Source organism: Cetorhinus maximus, chromosome 29 (genome assembly GCF_964194155.1).
Source record: "Cetorhinus maximus chromosome 29, sCetMax3.hap1.1, whole genome shotgun sequence".
In the NCBI taxonomy this organism is placed as follows: domain Eukaryota; kingdom Metazoa; phylum Chordata; class Chondrichthyes; order Lamniformes; family Cetorhinidae; genus Cetorhinus; species Cetorhinus maximus.
Window position 1 is genome coordinate 8,105,621 of NC_135907.1, and position 21,158 is coordinate 8,126,778.

At 47.5% G+C, this 21,158-nt stretch overlaps 2 protein-coding genes and 1 long non-coding RNA gene across 3 annotated transcripts in view; 2 read left to right on the top strand and 1 right to left on the bottom strand.

Moving 5' to 3' along the window:
- foxred2 (FAD-dependent oxidoreductase domain containing 2) overlaps window positions 1-18,573 on the bottom strand; it is a 32,382-nt gene extending 13,809 nt beyond the window's left edge. The window contains exons 1-5 of the mRNA XM_078532082.1: window positions 18,496-18,573; window positions 15,176-15,730; window positions 12,746-12,997; window positions 9,414-9,698; window positions 5,952-6,118 (exon numbers count right to left, since the gene is read on the bottom strand). Of these exons, the coding sequence (XP_078388208.1) occupies window positions 5,952-6,118; window positions 9,414-9,698; window positions 12,746-12,997; window positions 15,176-15,708 (1,237 nt within the window). The 5' untranslated portion in view covers window positions 15,709-15,730; window positions 18,496-18,573. The remainder of the gene's footprint in view (window positions 1-5,951; window positions 6,119-9,413; window positions 9,699-12,745; window positions 12,998-15,175; window positions 15,731-18,495) is intronic.
- The window catches only part of LOC144669599 (alpha-N-acetylgalactosaminidase-like), a 376,191-nt gene that overhangs the window by 175,514 nt on the left and 179,519 nt on the right, over window positions 1-21,158 (top strand). The window lies entirely within an intron of this gene.
- LOC144669579 (uncharacterized) lies at window positions 843-4,554 on the top strand. The gene is made up of 2 exons (XR_013573696.1): window positions 843-1,057; window positions 2,521-4,554. It is a non-coding gene; the product is annotated as an uncharacterized LOC144669579 (long non-coding RNA).

Here is a 21,158-nt window from a genome sequence, read left to right on the forward strand (position 1 = left end):
ATTTTGTTATAAGAAAGTATCCTTCAATTACAGGGTAATTGAGGTAAGTCATTAATAATCAATAGTCAATAAGAAATCATTTATTTTATATTTCTGTATTTTTCCACTCTATGAAAGAATTAAAGTGCTGTCACACTCTGGGAAAGAAAAAGCCTGAACTCTTGGGATCCTCCCTATCAGGAACACACCAATCCTGACTGCCAAGGTTCTGACCTTAATGAATGGGATGCTTGTAAAGACATTAAGACAAGTAACATAGCTTAAAGCAAGCATTGTCTTAAGTTTTAACGCAATTTGCACAATCAGCTGGAACCAATTATATTAACTCTTACAACATAATTGACCAATGAACTCTTTCCAACAACATTGGCTAAAGTGGGGTTACACCACCTTTTGGGTATATAAAAGGTTATGGGAACCATCCAGTTGTAAACATCAAGTGAGGGGAAACTGGTTTGATCTTTGGGGACAGAAGAAAAAAAATCCCTGTCAGTATGGAGATTGTGTTTGTAGTACTGGACAGTCAAGAGTTACCCTGCCAGTACGGATCACAAGGAAAGTGCGGTGCTCTTTGGAAAAAGTTGAGGTTACCCTGATGGCCCAAAGAGTCAAGGTTGTTAGTAACTTCTTTTGGATTGATCACCCATTTGAAAGAGTGAAGTCTGTAGAGTTTTGTTGATCAGTATATTTTACCTTTATTTTCCTTTATTAGTCAGTATCAACTGACTAGTAATCAAAGTTTTAATTCATTGATTAGTTTGTAGATGATTGATAAGTCTTTGATGATCGTATTGATGTTTAATTTGCTTATAACCAATAAACTTTGATAATATTTGCTAATTCAGTGTCTGAGTCTTTGCCTGCAGAGAGTAACTCCCCTCCTGACTCCCCAAAGCCTGTCCATCATCGACAAGCCACAAGTCAAGAGTGTGATGGAATACGCACAGTGGCAGCAATGTGCACCATCTACAAGAGGCACTGCAGCAACTCTCCAAGGCTCCTTCAACAGCACCTTCCAAATCCGCAACCTCTAACACCGAGAAGAACAGGGCACCAGGTACATGGGAACACCACCACCTGCAACTTCCCCTCCAAGTAACACACCATCCTAACCATTCCTTCATTGTTGTTGGATTAAAATGCTGGAACACCCTCCCTAACAGCACTGTGGGTGGGTACTGCAGCAGTTTAAGAATTTGGCTCACTACCACCTCCTCAAGGGCAATTAAGGATGGGCAATAAATGCTAGCCTAGCCATCGACACTCGCATCCCATGAATGAATAAAAAACAAAATAGTGTTTCTTAACTCTAACCAAATAGATTCTGTCTTTGACCCCTCCAGGACATTCTCTCTCTCCAGCACTGTAATATTATCCTTAATCAACACTGCTACCCTTCCTCCTTTCTTTCTCATCTTTCCTGAACACCTTTTATCCAGGAATATTTAGTATCCAGTTCTGTCCTTCTTTGAGTCAGGTCTCCGTTTTTGACACTACAGTAAACAGTTTGACCCATGTGGCTATCTGCACCTGTAGCTCAGCAATCTTATTTACCTCACCCCATGCACTCAAATACACTGTAAACCTTATTGCATTCCATCTTACTCTGACCCCATCCAATAACTTACATTTCTTACTCTAGTTCTGTCTGTCTGTCCCAATCCTTTGTGCACCATGCTTCTCTTTTCTAATACTACGCACTGGTTCCTGGCCCCGTACCACGTTAGCTTAACCCCTCCTTAATTGCGCTGACAAACTGCCCATGAGGAAATTGGTCCTGGTTCTATTTAGGTGCAAACCATCCAGCCTGTACAGGTTCCACCTCCCCCAGAACCAGCACCAATGCCTCGAGAACCTAAAGCCCTCCCCTCTTGCACCATCTCTCCAGCCATATATTCATCCTCCCAGCTCACGGAAATCTGCTTGCAGGATTGCATCCCTCTTTCTACCTATGTTGTTGGTACCAATGTGGTTTACCCTCCCCGCTCAGAGTAATCTACAGTTGCTCACTGAAATCACTGACCCTGACACCAGGGAGGCAACATGCCATCCTGGAAAAGATGTCACTGATTACTATTTCCTGCTTCCCCTCTCCTCTGCTGGAGGTGCTCTATACAGCTCCGTATTTTGATTAAGAAATAAATCTTGATCAGAATATAATCCAGGCTGCTGTTTCCAGTGCAGTGCTGAGGGAATGCTGCACTGTTGGAGACGCTGTCTTTCAGATGAGATGTTAAAACAAGGCACCATCTGCTCTTTCATGTGGATGCAAAAATATCCCAAGGTACTATTTCAAACAAGAGCTGGGAGCTTTTATCCTCCAACCAACATCATTAAAAAAGATTATACAGTCATTTATCACATTGCTGTTTGTGGGAGTTTGCTATGTGCAGATTGGCTGCCCCTACGTTATGACAGTGACTACTTTTCAAAAGTAATTAATTGGCTGCAAAGGACTTTGGGACCTCCTAAGGTCGGGAAAGGACTAATTATGAATGCAAGTCTGCCTTCTTTTCCCAGGCCACCGAGAGAACTCGCTGCGAATATGCCATGGTATCTTGCAGGGAGCGAGACACTATTACCAGCCAGAATGGAGGTGGAGAGGCTAATTCACCTGTTACTCACGCCTGGAAACCACCCCGCTATAAGTGACTGGGATTTTAAACACATGATTTGTATGATTGTAACTATCCTCCACGCTAGAGAAATCACCTTGCTTTTATAATGAGGCATCGCTGCTGTTTCAATCAACAATTCTGTTCGATCAGGTTTGTAGAGATTCTTTTCAAATAGACTCTGTAGACTGTTTGCTGTAGTGCACTGTTTAAATAGACTGTCTACTGAGTAAGTAGACATTGTTTGCTGTAAAACAGACTGTTTACTGCAAGTCCTGCTGGGAAGTCCCACCCAGCCTCCAGCTCATTGGCTCGTGCAGTGGTGTCAGTTGGCACACTGATCTTTAACATCCAGCTGAACAGCCAGATGGAGTCTCATTGGAAAGAAGGCATGTCTGACAATGCAGCATTCCCTCAGTACCGCACTGGAGTGCCAGCTGGAAGGATGTGTTAAAATCCTGGATTGAGGTATGCAGTTATCTACAAAACAGCAGCAACTGCATTTCAAAAGTGCCTCATTATACCAACTCCATTGCCCTATGAGGTGTCCTGAGGTTGTGAAATGCGAGCCTCCCTTCCTTTAAAAATTCCAGTATAGAAACAGGCGATTGAAATGAAGGTGGTAAGGGTACAGAGTGGTCACATGCTGGAGTGAAGGATCACCAGCAACACAGATTGGTTGGACCAAACTGGCCAGTTTGGTCCAACCAGTCTGTGTTGGTGGCGATCCTCCACTCCAGCATGTGACCACTCTGTACTCTTACCCCCTTCATTTCAATCACCTAACTTATTCTTAGATGATGTATTCACTGCTCAACAATTATTCAATTGTGAATTCAACAGCCTCACAACCCACTGTGTAAAACATTTTCTGACGCCATCTGTCCCAAATCTCTTCTGTTTAGACTAATTTAATTTAGTTTAAAGAAAGTAGAGGTAGAGAAGATGTTTCCACTTGTGGGGAGACCAAAGTTAGGGGATTAAAAGATGATAATCACTAATAATCCAATATGGAATTCATGAGAAACCTCTTTACCCAAAGTGTGGGTAGAATGTGGAAATTGGATTTAAAATTTGGCTTAAGGGCAGAAAACAGTGTCCCATCCAGAAGATGGGATGGAAAATAATTACATCTACGTCAACCTGGCTACTCTATTAAAATTATTATTTTTTTAAATGGACAAAGGCTTTTCCCTGACTAGCCAGAGGAATTTCTAACCTTCAGAAACCAGCAGGGACCTCGTTATCTTTAAACTCTAATGCCCCTGTGACTGCAGAAAATCAAATTCCAAAAAAAATGCACCAACACCCTTTACATTTCTAAGGCAGAGCTGGCCAATGGAGACAGCATGTCTGCAAGGACAAAAGGAACCCTGACTCCTCTATTAAGCACCTCAAGATTCCAAGACCTGAGAAAGTACATCCTTTGTCCAACACCCAGGAGGAGTGGTGGGAGGCAAGTCACATGACCTCCCCCAAGCTGCGAGAAGTAATATTGCCATGTGGAACTGAACCCAGGCAATCGACCATTTTACCATCTAACAGGCAGCAGCAGAAAGAGCTCTGTCCAGGTTAAGTGCCTGACCCTAATCTACACTGTGAACTACTGGAACATCTGAACTCCTGTATCTGTGCTTATAAGACTTATTTATCTCTACGTGCCTTTTTCCATTGAGGAAATCATCATCTCTGGGAAGATGGATCACCCTGCAACAGTTTCAGCCTGCTAACCTCTGGAGGAATACCCCATTGGACTTTTGATTCTGGACTCTGGACTCATGTGAAACCTCAACTCATTTCTATCGTGGTCTTGCCCTGTACCCCTTTCTTTCCCTTATCCCTCTTTTATTGTATAAGCACAAAAAGAGTGAACTTTGCAAAACCCCTTTTCACATTTTGTGCGTGTGTAAAAATAAACCATCCCTCTTAATTGATGTTATCTTGAGTTTGCTATGGGATTAATAATAGAGGTTGGATCACACCAAACTGAAGGGTTGGGGAAACTATGTCACCACTTATAAAGGGAGAAATCAGAAATCAAAAACACCTCTCTGTTTACAGACAGGTGGTGAGAGGAGAAATCAGGGTTGTTTAAATTAATTGCCCTCCTGTCCATAATAACAGTGAGTCATGATAAATGGTTATTTTTCAGGAGGATGATAGACAATGGTGTTTCCCAAGGCTCAGTGCCAGGACCACTGCTTTTTTTTAATATATAAGTGACTTGGATATTGGAATAGGACTAATATTTCAAAATTTGCAGATGGTTCCAAATTTGGAGGTGTAGCAGTGAGGATGATACTAATCGACTGCAACATGACACAGATAGGCTAATAGAATGGGCAGACAGGTGCCAATTGTAACTTAATAGAGCAGTGTGAGGTGATGTATTTTGGCAGAAGGGATACAGAGAGGCAGTACAGACTTAATGGCACAATTCCAAAGAGTGTGCAGGGACAGAGGGACCTGGGGGCTCATGTGCATAAATTTTTGGAGGTGGCAGGACATATTGAGAGCAGTTAGCAAAGGATATGGGATCTTGGACTTCATAAATAGAGGTACTGAGTACAAAAGCAGGGAAGTTATGCTGAACCTTTATGAAGCTCTAGTTACGCCACAGCTAGATTATTGTGTCCAGTTCTGGTCACCAGGCTTTAGGAAGGATATGGGAGTCCTTGAGCAAATGCAGAGGAGATTTACTAGAACGCTTTCAGGAGTGAGAGGTCTTAGCTACAAGGGTAGGTTAGAGAAGCTGGGATTGTTCTCCTTGGGGCAAAGAAGATTGAAGGGAGATTTGATAGGTGTACAAGATTATGACAGATTTGGATAAGATGTTCTCATTAGCTGATGGTACAAGGAACAGGGGACACAGATTTAGAGATGCGGTGGGGTGGGTGAGGAAGAATGAGTGGTAATGATGTGCAACCCACTGTCTCTGAGGGAATGGATGATTTCAAAAGGAAATTGGATAGGCACTTGAGAAAAATAAACTGGCTGGCCTGTGGATATAGAACAGGGGAATGGGGCTGACTGAATGCTCTAAAGAACTGGCACGGACTTGATGGGCAGAATGGCCTCCTTCTTTGCCATAAAGATTATGACTACCACAAGGAGAAGTTGAGATGAATAGTATTGATGCATTCCAGGGGAAGCTACATAAGCACGAGGGAGAAATTGAAGGATATATTGATAGGCAGGAGGGTGAGAGGGGCTCATGTGCAGCATAAATACCTAGAATAGGCCAGATGGGTCGAATGTCCCGTTTCTGTGTTGAAAGTTTGATGCAATTTTATCTATGATTTGTCTGCTGAGGATATGAGTAGCACTGATGCTCACCTGTATAGCGGAACCCATGGATGAATCCACCAGCTGATTTCCTGTAATCGATGGAATGACTGGCTGTCCCAATAATAAACATTCCAGGCAGGCTTTCCGACTCGTAGGAGGCTTTGACCAGTGGGTATTTATTCATGCGGCCTCGGCCCCTCTGAGGTTTGGTAAGACTGTTGGATCAACCAAGAGCAGGGATAAAGAAAAGCGTGCTTTTATTTTCCTCCTCAACAATTTTTTTTTTTGCCCCCATCCAACCTGAAGGTGGCGACCTCTTGCTGGAGTTTGGCTGGATGGGCATGTGCAGCCCTCCAGTAGGAGGCCATTGGTTTGAGAGGGTGCATCGGCAGGTTGCTCAACTGGGAAGGGCATCTGTCACTTACCCAAAGCTCACCCTAATCGCTTTCTAGCAAGGTTTGCTGGAAGCGTGACCAGGATGAGGGGGCCTGGCTGATTCCGCCTGCTCCCCCTCCCACCCCAGGTCAATGCTAGCATCTCCAGGAGTTGATCAGCTTACTCAGCACAGGCTGATTGAACCTTGCGCCTTCCTGATCCCAATAACTCATTTTCACACTGGAACTAAGAGCAATTCTAGTACTGGCTCACTAGGAAACAAATGATAAATATACCTGAAACAGAATGAGAAAATGCTACAAACTGGAGAACATTACAGATGAACCGCATGTTAAAAGGAACAAATCAAGGGGAAGGGAAGAGGGAAAAACATATCAGAAAAGAAATAAGGTATGTATGAGGCACATACTGTGTATGAATAGCTAAAGGGGTGGGGGAACAGAAGAACAGGAAGTGGCCATTCAGCCCCTCGAGCTTGTTCTGCCATTCAATGAGATCATGGCTGATCTGCAACCTAATTCCATTTACTCGCTATTGCGCCACATTCCTTATTACCCTTGGTAAACTGAAATCTATCAATCCCAGATTTAAAAGAATTAATTTAGCATCAATTGCCTTTTGAGGAACAGTTCCAAACCTCTGCCATCCTTTGTGTGTGTAAATGTTTCACTCCTTTCATCCTGAAAGGCCTAGCTCTAATTTTTAAACTATGTCCCCTAGTCCTAGATACCCCAACCGGCAGAAATAGTTTCTAGCAACCCTATGAGTTCCCCTTAATGTCATGAAAATCATCATTAAGTCACCCTTTAACCTTCTAAATTCTAGGGGATGCAACCATAGTTTGTGTAATCTCTCCTCGTAATTTAATTCCAGTATCCAAGTATCAATCTGGTAAATCTATGCTGCACCCTGTTCCAAAGCCTTTTGATGGTGTAGTACCCAGGACCACTCACAGTGCCCCAGGCATTGTCTAACCAGGACTTTGCTTAGCTGGAGCATGACTTCTATACTCAGTCCTCATTCTGAGAGCCTCCTGGATTTTTTTTTTGTATCTCTTGATCAGATGCTGATGATCTATATACATGGACCCTTTCTAGCTTTTCACAGTTAGAAAACTCTCTGATCTATCCTTCTTATGCCCAAAGTGGATGAGCTCACAAGACATCACATGTAGAAAGGGGAACATGAAAAGCATTCAAAGTAAAACAGGCTCTCCAGGTGGAAATAGCCTGAACAGGGCTGGGAATGCATGAGGTTGGAGGCTCAATGGGAAGTTCTCCAGAGGAGCTAAGGTCAGTAACATCTGGGATTTTTTTTTATTATTATTCATTCATGGGATGCGAGCGTCTCTAGCAAGGCCAGCATTTGCTGCCCTTGAGAAAGCAGTGGTGGGTGCCCTCTTGAACCGCTGCAGTCCACGTGGGTGTAGGTTTACCCACAGCTCTGTTAGAGAGGGGGGTTCCAGGATTTTGATCCAGCGACAGTGAAGAAATGGTGATATAGCTCTAAGTCAGGATGGTGGGTGCCTTGGAGGTGGTGTTTCCACGTATTTGTCCTTCTGGATGGTAGAGGTTGCAGGTTTGAAAGGTGCTGACGAAGGAGCCTTGGCAAGTTGCTACAGCGTATCTTGTATATGGTACATGCTACTACCACTGTGCGCTGTTGGTGGAGGAATGAATGTTTAAATTAGTGGATGAGGTGCTGATCAAGCGGGTTGCTTTGTCCTGGATAGTGTCGAGCTTCTTGAATGTTGTTGGAGCAGCACTTGTCCAGGCAATTGGAGAGTGCTACATCACACTCCTGACTTGTGTCTTGTAAATGCTGGTCAGGACAGATGCCTGGACAATCAGGTGAGTTACTCGCTGCAGAATTCCTGGCTTTTGACCTAAACTTGCAGCTACAGAATTTAACCCCCAGGATGTTGATGGCAGAGGATTCAGCGATGGTAATGCCATTTAACTTCAAGGAGAGATGGGCATGCCTGGCACTCTTGTGACACGATTATTACTTGCCACTTATCAGCTCTAGCCTGAATGTTGTCCAGGTCTTACTGCATCCATGCATGGCCTGCTTCAGTATCTGAGGAGTTGTGAATGGTACTGAACACTGCGTATCATCAGCAAACATTCCCACTTCTAACCTTATGATGGAGAAATCATTGATGAAGCAGCTGAAGATGGCTGGGCCCAGATTACTGCCCTGAGGAATGCCTGCAACAATATTCTGGGACTGAAATGATTAGACTCCAACTACCACAACCATCTTCCTTTGTTCTAGGTATGATTCCAATGATGCCCTGGTGTTAAATCGTGGGATTGTAGTCTAGGAGCCAGGGGGTGTTGCCAAGAACTTTGGTCGGTTAGAGGAGATCCTGCTGCCATACAACATGACATCTGAGAGTGGACCCCACAGAATGGAGCATTGTAAATTCAAGGGCAGATAAATTAGAGTGAAGGGAGTGACAGCCAATTGTCACATTGGCATCGATCGATTGATCATCAAATGAGGTCAATCGAGGAGAAAGAAGGCAGGAGGGTCAGGTGTTGAGGGGGATTGTGTGTCAGTGTGAGTGTGTATGAACGTGTGTGAGTGGCTCATGCAAAGGGTGGTGCTGGGATATATATAGGGAAAATGTTGAGAGAAGAGTTTAGCAACATGTCGAGCTTGAGATTGGCGAGTGGAACAATGCTGAGAATGCATCATCTGGGGGTGGTGGGGGTGGGGGGGGGGGGTGGGGGGGGGGGGGGGGGGGGCGCGATAGCAAAAATACACCAAGGTGCAAGATTGGATGGAGAGATGGGAGCTTAAAATAAAGTAAAAAGAAAGATGGGATAAGGTTGCAGTCCTTGCAAGGAAAAAATATTTTCTTTACTGTTAAAGCATCAGACAAGCTCAAGGATGAAACGGAACAGAGGACCAGGATAGCTCTGAAATAAAGTGGAGCAATACTGCTGGACAGAAGGGTTGAGATGATGGATTTTAGAAAGGAAAACCATCTTTTTCACTATAATATACGGAACATTTCACAAATGATAGGCAAAAACGAGGGGGGGAGCTCTAAAGCAGCCACATGGCACTGTTTGGGAGTTCAAAGAGCAGTGTGACTCTGCTTACTTGTTAAAAATAGAAAAGTCGAACTTCCACCCCAAGCAACGGATGACACGGTCGTAAGGCTGACGCACCGAAAAGTTATCAGCCTCTTCCTCGTACATGAGGCGTTGATTGTTGCTGTTGGATGACACATCCTGGGAGGCTTTGCTCTTGTCAAAGTGGTATCTCAGTCTTAGGTGCAGCTTTCCCTTTTTGTCTTGGACGATGGCAATGTTGTCCAGGTCTCCTTCCAGCAAGCCGTCCAGTGACTTCAGCTGGTAGGTGTCCAGCATGGCGTTATTCACAGCCCTGAGGAGCACAAGAGTGAACAGAAATATGAGGTACTGAAAGCAACACGTCCCCTTGACCAATCAGCGCTTAGTGTGGTTAGCCACTCAAGCAACTTCCAAACCTACCGGCCTCCAGAAATCCAAGGAGTCAGGGCAAGGGATGCAAAGAGTTATCACCAAGGGCCAGCAGGGACTGGTCAGAACAGGCAGACAATTTCACCAAGACGTGTGAAACAGAACCAGTTATCACCTGTACTATTCCTCTATGATCAGAGGGGGTTTGTGTGTATAAGTGTTTTACTTGTAAACATACTCGTGTGCTTAAGAAATAATGAGCCACTGGGGAAAAATCCTCTTTGAACTAAAACACAGATGTCCGTCTTTACATACAGTTATTGCATAAGCACTTGACTTGTATTCCTTTGAGTTTTGCAGGTTGAGGGGTGATTTAATCAAGGTGTTTAAAATGTTAAAAGGATTCAATAAGGTAGATACTATTTTTCTCTGGTGGGAGAATCCATAACATGGGGGACACAATCAGACAATCAGTAGTAGGGAAAATGCTAGAGTCTATTATAAAGGATATGATAACAGGAGACTTAGAAAATACCAACGGGATTAGACAAAGTCAACATGGATTTATCAAAGGGAAATCATGTTTGACAAACCTGCTAGAGTTTTTTGAGGACGTAACTAGTATAGATAAGGGAGAACCAGTGGATGTGGTGTATTTGGATTTTCAGAAAGCTTTTGATAAAGTCCCACATAAGAGATTAGTGTGCAAGATTAAAGCACCTGGGATTGGGGGTAATATATTGGCACGGATTGAAAATTGGTTAGCAGACAGGAAACAGAGTAAGAATAAATGGGTCTTTTTCAGAGTGGCAGGCAGTGACTAGTAGGGTACCGCAGGGATCAATGCTTGGGCCCCAGCTATTCACAATATATATCAATGATTTAGATGAGGGAACCAAATGTAATGCTTCCAAGTTTGCTAACGACACGAAACTTGGTGGGAATGAGAGTGGTAAGGAGGACATTAAGAGGCTTCAAGGTGATTTAGGCAAGTTGACTGAGTGAGCAAATATGTGGCCGATGCAGTAAAATGTGGATAAGTGTGAAGTTATCCACTTTGGTAGAAAAAACAGAATGGCAGAGGATTATTTAAATGGTGATAGATTGGGAAATGTTGATGTACAAAGGGATCTGGGTGTCCTTGTACACCAATCGCGGAAAGCAAGCATGCAGGTGCAGCAAGCAGTTAAGAAGGCAAATGGTATGTTGGCCTTCATTTTGAGAGAGCTTGAGTACAGGAGCAAGGGTGACTTACTGCAGCTGTACAGGGCCTTGGTGAGACCACAACTGGAGTACTGTGTGCAGTTTTGGTCTCCTTACCTAAGAAAGCCATTGAGGGATACAGCGAAGGTTCATCAGACTGATTCCTCGGATGGCAGGACTGTCATATGATGAGAGGTTGGCTTGACTAGGCCTGTATTCACTGGAGTTTAGAAGAACGAGAGGGGATCTCATTGAAACATATAAAATTTTGACAGGGCTGGACAGACCGTATGCAGAGATGAGGTTTCCTCTGGCTGGGGGGGGTCTAGAACAAGGGGTCACAGTCTCTGGATACAGGGTAGGCCAATTAGGACTGAAATCAAGAGAAACTTCTTCACTCAGAGAGTGGTGAACCTGTGGAATTCTCTACCACAGAAGGCTGTGGAGGCCAAATCACTGAATATATTTAATAAGGAAATAGGTATATTTCTAGACTCTAAAGGTGTCAAGGGGTATGGAGAGAGAGCAGGAGTATGGTGTTGAGATAGGGGATCAGCCATGATCATATTGAATGGTGGAGCAGGCTCGAAGGGCCAAATGACTTACTCCTGCTCGTATTTTCTATGTAGCTTTATCTTAGAATTTGAGCTCAGCCATTCCGGAGTGAAGTCAGGAAGCAGTTGTTCACATAAAGGGCAGTGGAGATCTGGAACTTCCTCCCCCAAAAAGGCAGTGAATGCCGGGACAAATAATCCTCAACCCACCTCTCTTCATCCAACCTTATCAACATAATCTTCTATTCCTTTCTCCCTCAAGTATTTATCTAGATTCTCCTTAAACATTATCAACTCAACTACTCCCTGTGGCAGCAAGTTTCACATTCTCACCTCTCACTGGGTAAAGAAGTTTCTCTTGAATTCCCTATCGGATTGATTAGTGTCCACCTTGTATTTATCGGCTCTAGTTTTTGTCTCCTTGCAAGTGGAAATATCTTCTCCACGTTTACCCTCTGAAACCCCTTCACAATCTTAAAGCACACCAGGAGCAATCACCGATGGTGATCAGGAGTGGAAATCCTGGCTGACTTGTCCTGTCCATGGGCCACTTTCAGCAACAATTTGCATGTAGCACCTTTGAGTTGGTAAAAGTTCTCACAGGTATGATCAAACAACATTTGGTACAGAGCCTTATAGCAGGAGTGGTAGCCAAAAGCTTGGTCAAAGAGTTCGGCTTTTAAAAGTCTTAACGGAGACAGATGAAGTTTAAGGAGACAATTCCAACGCTGAGGGCTGGACAACTGAAGGCAGAACCACCAATGGTAGTGATGAAAATCAGGGATGGGCAAGACACCAGAATTGGAAGAACACAGAGATCTCGTAGGACTGAACGTAATGTTCACATTAAGTTGCACAAGTGTGCAGCTGCACAGCAATTTGGGACACGTCACACCGGGAACAATCAGGACACGCACAACTACTGTTCCCTTTAAGATGCACACAAATGCAGTCACATGGCAACCTTTAAGGGGTTGTGCCATGCAATAAGCAAGTATAGCCAAACACAAGTTAGAGGAAACACTAGCTGTAAGGGCTGGAGGAGATTATAGAGACAATCCCTGCAGTCATCTATCTTTTTGCTAAAGATGCTGGTCACAATCGTACTGTTAATGATGAAGCCCCTGCTGATGAAAATTGAAATCTGAAAGGGATTCTTAGAGGTCTCAATCTGGTCACCTTGCACTGTGGAAGCCAACACAAGTGGCTTGGTTAAATACTACAGTCGACTTACCGAACATCTCCAACGTAGTGAGTGGCCCAGGCAAGCCGCACTCGGGACCGGCTCAGCATGTGGATAAAGTTAGTCATTCCGAGGATGTTGTCTGCCGTCTCAAACGCCGCGTTGCCCCGGCCCAGGATGAGGACTGCCTGCCCAGCAAAGTGGGCCGGGTCCACAGAAATGCTCTCGTAGCCCTCGGCGTATTCGGAGCCTGGAAAATCCGGCATGTTGGGCACCCACATTCCGGTCGCAACTAACAGGACACTGAAAGGAGAGAGGGGAATGAAAACTGTCAGCTTACCATTAAACACAAAAGGGCTGTGCACCCTCACCTGCCGAATCCCCATAACTCGACAAGCCTCTTTAATACTGCACCCAGTGTCTCGCAGCCTTCGGCAGCACCCAAAGTACCCAATGAGGTCAGGGTGACAAACATTACTGCTCAAGGCCTGCACGTTATGGGCTGGTAGCACGAAGCACAGCTGTGAAAGCTGGTTTTTTTTTTTTACACTCAGTACTATTCAATTTGTGGGAAACTTGGGCCTGTTTTGATTCAACAGCCTGCAATGAAAATGAAAGGATTTAACTTTTACCTGGACTTGCTCACAATCCTAGACTAGGTACATGAGAAACCTCATCTGATTGTTGATCTCTCTCTCTCTCATCTCTCAGCTTCTTTGATGCAAACTTGATCGTATTAAATCTGGTCAGTGCTTCCCAGAACTCTGCCCTCTTGTTCAAAACTGCAGATCCAAGCTCCTTCCTCATCCTCTGACCTCGTTAGGCTGAAATTAAGCCTCACCCGTTTGACTCTAAAGGCATTTTTTTTGCAGGACCTCAAAACTGTGCAGTCCTTTAGCAATGTAAAAGGAATCAGCCATGCCTCATCGGATAGCACTCAGTGATCGCTCACTGAGCAGCAGTGACTCATTTTAAATTGGTGAGGGATGCAAGTTTGAGGGCTTTAAAAAGAACTCAAAAACAAAAACAGAAACAGAAATACCTGGACAAACTCAGCAGGTCTGGCAGCATCGGCGGAGAAGAGCACAGTTGACATTTCGAGTCCTCATGACCCTTCAACAGTTCGAAACGTTAACTGTGCTCTTCTCCGCCGATGCTGCCAGACCTGCTGAGTTTTTCCAGGTATTTCTGTTTCTGTTTTTGTTTTGGATTTCCAGCATCCGCAGTTTTTTGCTTTTATATATATTTAAAAAGAACTCCTTTGAGTCAGAGGTTGTGGATTCAAGATCCACTCCAAGAAAGTGATTACATAATCCAGGCTGACAGCCCAGTGTAATCCTGAGGGAGTGCTGTCTTTTAGATGAGACATTAAATGGAGGCCCCCAGGTAAAAGATCCCATCTCACTATTCGAAGTGCAGGGGAGTTCTTCCCAATGCCCTGGCCAATATTTATCCCTCTAGCAACATCAATAAAACAGATAGATTGGTCATTATCAAGTTGCAGTTTGTGGTGATTTCATACAGTTTTTTAAGGTCTTGAAAGGAATCAACAGTGTAGAAAAAGAGAAACTCCTTCTGCTGACTGGGGAGTCTAGGGGATGGGGGACTAACTTTAAAATTAGCGTTAGACCATTCAGGAACAAACATCAGAACCACTTTTTCATGCAAAGGATGGTGGAAATGTGGAGTACACTCCTAGAAAAAGCAATAACTCAATGAATAATTTTACATCTGCAATCGACAGACTTTTGCTAGCCAAGGAGATTAAGGGGTATGGAGCCAAGGCAGGTGGATCGTGTTAGGATACAGATCAGCTACGTATTGCAGCCGAACTGCCTCGAACAGCCAAACGGCTCCCTCCTGTTCCTAAACAGAAACTATTCTCCCAATAAAAGCATGATCATTTCACCAGTACAGTGCAGTGAGAGGAGGATAGTCACACAAGATGGTCATGACACAGGAGGCCATTCGGCTCGTCATGTCCATGCTATCTCTCTGCAAAAGAAGCTCAGCTAGTCACACTCCCACACCTTTCCCCCGTAGCCCTGCACATCTTTTCTCTTCAAGTTAATTATCTAATTCCCTTTTGAAAGCCGCAATTGAGACTGTCTCTGCCACACTCACGGGCAGTGCATTCTAGATCCTAAACACGCGCTGCGATAAAGCAACTTTTCCTTGCATCCCCTTTGGTTCTTTTGCCATTCACCATAAATCTGTGCCGTCTGGTTTTTGATCCTTCTGCCAATGGGAACGGTTTCTCCCTTTCTGCTCTAACTAGACCCCTCATAATTTCGAACCTTCTCTTCTCTAAGGAGAACAGCCCCAGCTTCTCTTACCTTCCCCTGTAGCTGAAACCTCCCATCCTTGGAACCATTCTGGTCAAGCTTTTCTACATCCTCTCCAATGCCTTCACAGCCTTCCTGAAACCCACTGCTACCAGCACACACTAACGCCGGCAGGGGTAAGGCTATATGACCGTACCTGCATCTGTAATGACTGTCATTCTGATCAGTCAGGAAGAAGTAGTGCCCATTCCAGGCCCTGGGGTCCTTCTCGGCTTCGATCCACGTTATCTCAGTGTTGTACCGAACCTTCAGATCAAATTTGTTTGTAAAGTTGTTCAAGTAGTGCACCATGGTGTCAGCGTGAGGAAAAAAATCTTTGGCATAGTGTTTGAAGAGCAGGTTTTCATCATGGCTGATAAGCGAGTTCCAGTCATGACGGAGGTTAAACTCTTTGTTCTGCTTCCCAGTGTATCGCTTGTTAATACTAATGAGCTTTCGGTGGCGGGGGTAACGTACAAAGAAGCTCCCGGAGAGGTTGCTGCGCTCAAAAACCAGGTAGTGTCTTTGGGACTGCTGCAGAAAGTAGGCAGTCTGCAGGCCACCTGGACCTGCTCCGATTACACAGTAGTCAAGGTGGAGATAGTCTGCTGGCACAGCTGCGTGGGCAGAGGCAAAGGTGATACTTGCCACAAGCGTGACGAAGGTACAACTCATACATGATTTTGGCATGTTGCTCCTCGAGCATCGGTCCCTAGCCAAATAAAGAAATGCAGATATTCACTTTGAAGCAATATGGTGGTACTCCCAGTTCAGAGGGAGCGCCGCACTGTCGGAGGGGCCGTTCAGAGGGAGCGCCGCACTGTCGGAGGGGCAGTTCAGAGTGAGCACCACACTGTCGGAGGGGCCGTTCAGAGGGAGCGCCGCTCTGTCGGAGGGGCAGTTCAGAGGGAGCGCCGCACTGTCGGAGGGGCAGTTCAGAGGGAGCGCCGCACTGTCGGAGGGGCAGTTCAGAGGGAGCGCCGCACTGTCGGAGGGGCAGTTCAGAGGGAGCGCCGCTCTGTCGGAGGGGCAGTTCAGAGGGAGTGCCGCTCTGTCGGAGGGGCAGTTCAGAGGGAGTGCCGCTCTGTCGGAGGGGCAGTTCAGAGGGAGCGCCGCACTGTCGGAGGGGCAGTTCAGAGGGAGCGCCGCACTGTCGGAGGGGCAGTTCAGAGGGAGCGCCGCACTGTCGGAGGGGCAGTTCAGAGGGAGCGCCCCACTTTCAGAAGGGCAGTTCAGAGGGAGCCCAGCTCTGTCAGAGGGGAAGTTCAGAGGAAGCGCCGCTCTGTAAGATGGGGTAGTTTGGAGGAAGAGCCACTCTGTCGGAGGGGCAGTTTAGAGGGAGCACAGCTCTGTCGGTGGGGCCGTTCAGAGGAGTGCCGCTCTGTCAGAGGGGCAGTTTAAAGGGAGCGCCGCTCTGTCGGAGGGGCAGTTTAGAGGGAGTGCCGCTCTGTCGGAGGGGCAGTTCAGAGGGAGCGCCGCTCTGTTGGAGGGGCAGTTTAGAGGGAGCACAGCTCTGTCGGTGGGGCCGTTCAGAGGAGTGCCGCTCTGTCGGAGGGGCAGTTTAGAGGGAGCGCCGCACTGTCGGAGGGGCAGTTCAGAGGGAGCACCGTTAATTCCAGATTTCTGTCAAATTCCACCATCTGCCATGGCGGAATTCGAACCCAGGTTCCCAGAGCATTATCCTGGGTCTCTGGATTACTAGCCCATCGACAATACCACTATGCCATTGCCGCTCTGTCAGAGGGGTAGTTCAGAGGAAGTGCTGCATTGTTGGAGGGGTAGTTCAGAGGGAGTGCTGCATTTTTGGAGGGGCAGTTCAGAGGGAGTGCCACCCTGTCAGAGGGGTAGTTCAGAGGGAGTGCTGCATTGTCAGACAGACAATCAAGAGGGAGTGCTGCACCTACAGATGGGAAATTCAGTGGTAGTGCCACACTGAGAAAGGCTGTTCAGAGGGAGCACTGTACTGTCAGGGGTGCAGTACCAAGGGATTGCTGCACAGGCAGGGGGAGAGTACTGAGGGAGTCTGCACATTTAGAGGGGCAGTACTGAGGTAACACTGCCCAATTGCCAGGACAGTACTGAAGAAGTGCTGCACTGTCTGACAGGCAGTACTGAGGGAACGCTGCACAGTCTGACAGGCAGTACTGAGGGAACACTGCACAGTCTGACAGGCAGTACTGAGGGAACGCTGCACAGTCTGACAGGCAGTACTGAGGGGACGCTGCACAGTCTGACAGGCAGTACTGAGGGAACGCTGCACAGTCTGACAGGCAGTACTGAGGGAACGCTGCACAGTCTGACAGGCAGTACTGAGGGAACGCTGCACAGTCTGACAGGCTGTACTGAGGGAACGCTGCACAGTCTGACAGGCTGTACTGAGGGAACGCTGCAGTCTGACAGGCAGTACTGAGGGAACGCTGCACAGTCTGACAGGCAGTACTGAGGGAATGCTGCACAGTCTGACAGGCAGTACTGAGGGAACGCTGCACAGTCTGACAGGCAGTACTGAGGGAACGCTGCACAGTCTGACAAGCTGTACTGAGGGAACGCTGCACAGTCTGACAGGCAGTACTGAGGGAACGCTGCACAGGAGCGAGGAGCACATCAGGGAAACTCAACCAGATGGTACTCCAGCTTTGAGACGCCCGTGTACACACAGTTGTAGACTCAATTATCATTTGAAGATTTGATTTTCTCTTGAGTTTCCTTGATGCCTATGCCCTGCACTCTGCTCTCCCTGCCTTTATCTGGCCCGATTATCTGTGCAACTTCCTCCAGTTCTACAACCCTCTAGAGATCCCAGCTCTCATCAAATTCTGGCCTCTTGCACACCCCTGATTTTGTCCCTCCACTACTGGCAGCTGTGCTTTTAGCTGCCTGGGTCCTAAACTCTGGGTGGATTGCCTTCTTTTAAACCTTTCCTCCTTTAAGGCACCTCCTTAGCATCTCTTTGGCCATTTGCCTTAATATCTCCTTACATGGCTCAGTATCGCATTTTGTCTGATAAAGCCCCTGTGAAGTCCCTTGGGACATGTTGCTGTGTTAAAGGGTGCTATATAAATGTAAGTAGTTAATGCTGTTGAGGAGCCGGTGCAAGGGTGGTGGGCTCCCACACTGAGCTATAGATTATGTCCTGATGCCCACACACCCCCCCCCATCGAGGCTCATGCATAAAAATTGGCACCGCCTGGACATAATGATGGGAGATGGGCACTGCCCGAGAAGCAAGACCCCGCAGCAAGTGCCAGTATCACTGGGAATGAGGGGGGAGAGTGAATGGAAGATGAAACAGCGGGGGGAGAAGGGCTGATAACTGAGGAGGAGGGAGATCCAATCCAGGCCGTTAATAACCTGGGGCCTGAATCCCCGATGGAAAGTCACTGCGTTGCCCGTATGAATACAAGGACTAAGAAGCCAAACGGACAGCTTTACCGGACCGGGGCCGCAGCGACCACCGCCAGCCGCAAACCGACTCACCTGAGCGTCCCTCCTCTCCCAGTCTCTCCTCTATCCTTCGTCACCCATGGGAACGGTGCGTCACCGCGTCACCGCGGCCCCGCCCCCACGCCCCCTGCCTCGCCCCTCCCCTCCCCTCGCCCCAGGCCGCGCCCCCACTTCGTCCAGGCCCCACCCCCACGCCCTCCCCCCTCCCCGCCCCTCCCCCTCGCCCCAGGCCGCGCCCCCACTTCGTCCCGGACTCCGCCCGGGCCCCCGCCCCCTCGTCCCAGGCCCCGCCCCAAGCCCCTCCCCTCGCCCCAGGCCGCGTCCCCAGCCCCTCCCCTCGCCCCAGGCCGCGCCCCCAGCCCCTCCCCTCGCCCCAGGCCGCGCCCCCACTTCGCCCAGGCCTCGCCCTCACCTCCGCCCCCTCCCCTACTCGTCCCGGGCCCCGCCCCTTCGCCTAGGCTCCGCCCCCGCGACGCCGCTGTGCGCCGCACCAGGCCGGACGGGGGTAGAGTAATCTGGCGCCCCGGGCCCCCCCTAGCGGCGGGCTGCTGTATACAGGGCCAGGAGGAGCCTCAGACCATTCGGGCCATCGTACCCATGCCAGCTCTTTGAAGAAAATCATAGCAACGCAGTAGGAGGCCACTCACCCGGTCATATTTGTGCTGCTGGCCCTCTGAAGGAGCAATTCACCTAGTGCCACTCTCCTGCCTTCTCCCCGTCCTCCTGCAATGTTTTTCCTTTTCAAATAATAACCCAATACCCAGTTGAAGGCCTTGATTGAACCTGCCTCCACCACACTCTCAGGCAGTGCATTCCAGATCCTAGCCACTCACTCCGTGCCTCCTGGTTCTCGATCCTTTCACCAATTGGTACGGTTTCCCCTAATCTATCCTGTTCAGACCCCTCATGATTTTGGATACATCTATCAAATCTGTCCTCAACCCTCTCTTCTGCAACAAAAACAGTCCCAACTTCTCCAATCTATCTACATAACTGAAGTTCCCCATCCCTGGGACCATTCTGAATAATCTTATCTGCACTCTATACAATCCAAAAGCAGAATTTTGCAAATGCTGGGAATCTGAACTAAAAAAAGAAAATTCTGGAAATACTCAGCAGATCAGAGAGTGTCTGTGGCGAGAGAAACAGAGTTAACATATCAGAACTGATGAAACATCATCGGCAGAGCTGCTCGGGATGCATCTTGACAAAAAGACCTTCTTTGCAAAGGCACATTCCAGAAGGAGACAGGCAATGGTTTCTTCCCCACCACAGCCACCTCGAGGGCAACATGCAGTTGGGGTGAGACTCTGGGTATATAGGAAGGATCTGACGGGAAGGGCCTTTCTCTCCACCAGCCAAGCGATGTGTTAGTGCTTGTTTGAAAGTTCTGGCAATGAAGCATTCTGCCAAATGACTTTGACAGTCTGCTCAGGGAGCCATCCGACACAATCTGCTATCTCCTTTTCCCACAGGGCTTAGATGATGTTACATGGAGACTATTTCCTGATGGATTTGCGGTCAAAGGCGTTTTTCTGCAGAAACTTTTCTACGAGGAACAGGTGGTCCAACTCTTTGGAGCATTCGGAGGTAACATGTCCTAGCCCATCCTTTGTAACACCAGAGAAAGGTAGAACCTGAAAAAAAGAGAGAGGAAGAGGCAATGCGTTCAGGAGTGCACCAGACCTGCGAGGGACACTCTTCTGAAAGTGGATTTTAAAGAAAAAGCAGCTGATTGGTGAGTAAATCCTGGGAGCAGACTCGGAGGGAGGAGCACCGGAGCGGTGAGTATAAATCTAGCTTACTTCGGGGATTCGCAGCCTTGTCTCCAGGGAGCAGACTCGGAGGGAGGAGCACCGGAGCGGTGAGTATAAATCTAGCTTACCTCGGGGATTCGCAGCCTTGTCTCCAGGGAGCAGACTTGGAGGTAGGAGCACCAGAGCAGTGACCTGGGGGCACAGAGTAACTGAAGCCAAAATTGAAAAAGTGACATCACAGGAAAGCTGTGACCTGATTGGTTGGTAGGAAATCTGCACCAACTTTGGAAAAAAAAACACTGTAAAGCTAATGAATAAATTAATTAACTAAGTCGAGATGGCTGGGCAGGTGATGTGCAGTAGCTGTATGATGTGGGAGCTGGCAGATCCCATTGCGAGCCACAGTGACCACATCTGCAGCAAGTGTTGGTTGCTGGAGGAACTCCGGCTCAGAATTGATGAGCTGGAGTCCAAGCTCCGGACGCAGCGGCACATCCGGGAGGGGGAGAGTTACCCGGACGCTTTTTTCAGGAGGCAGTCACACCCGGTAGATTAAGTACCTCAAGTTCGGTCAGTGGTCAGGATCATCAGGGTGTGACTGCAAGTGAGGCAGGTAGACGGATCCTGTGTTCAGGAACAGAGGAGCCTCGGCTCTTGACCTTGTCCAACAGGTACGAAGTACTTGCTCCCTGTGTGGATGAGGAACAGGGCTGTAGGGAGGATGAGCCAGCTGACCACGGCACCGTGGCACAGGAGGCCATTCAAGAGGCGGGAGCAAAAAGACAAGTGGTAGTTGTAGGGAATTCTATAATTAGGGGAATTGATAGCATCCTTTGTAAGCAGGATCGAGAGTCCCGCATGGTATGTTGCCTGCCCGGTGCCAGGGTGAGGGACATCTCTGACCGGCTTGAAAGGATATTGGAGAGGGAGGGGGAGGAT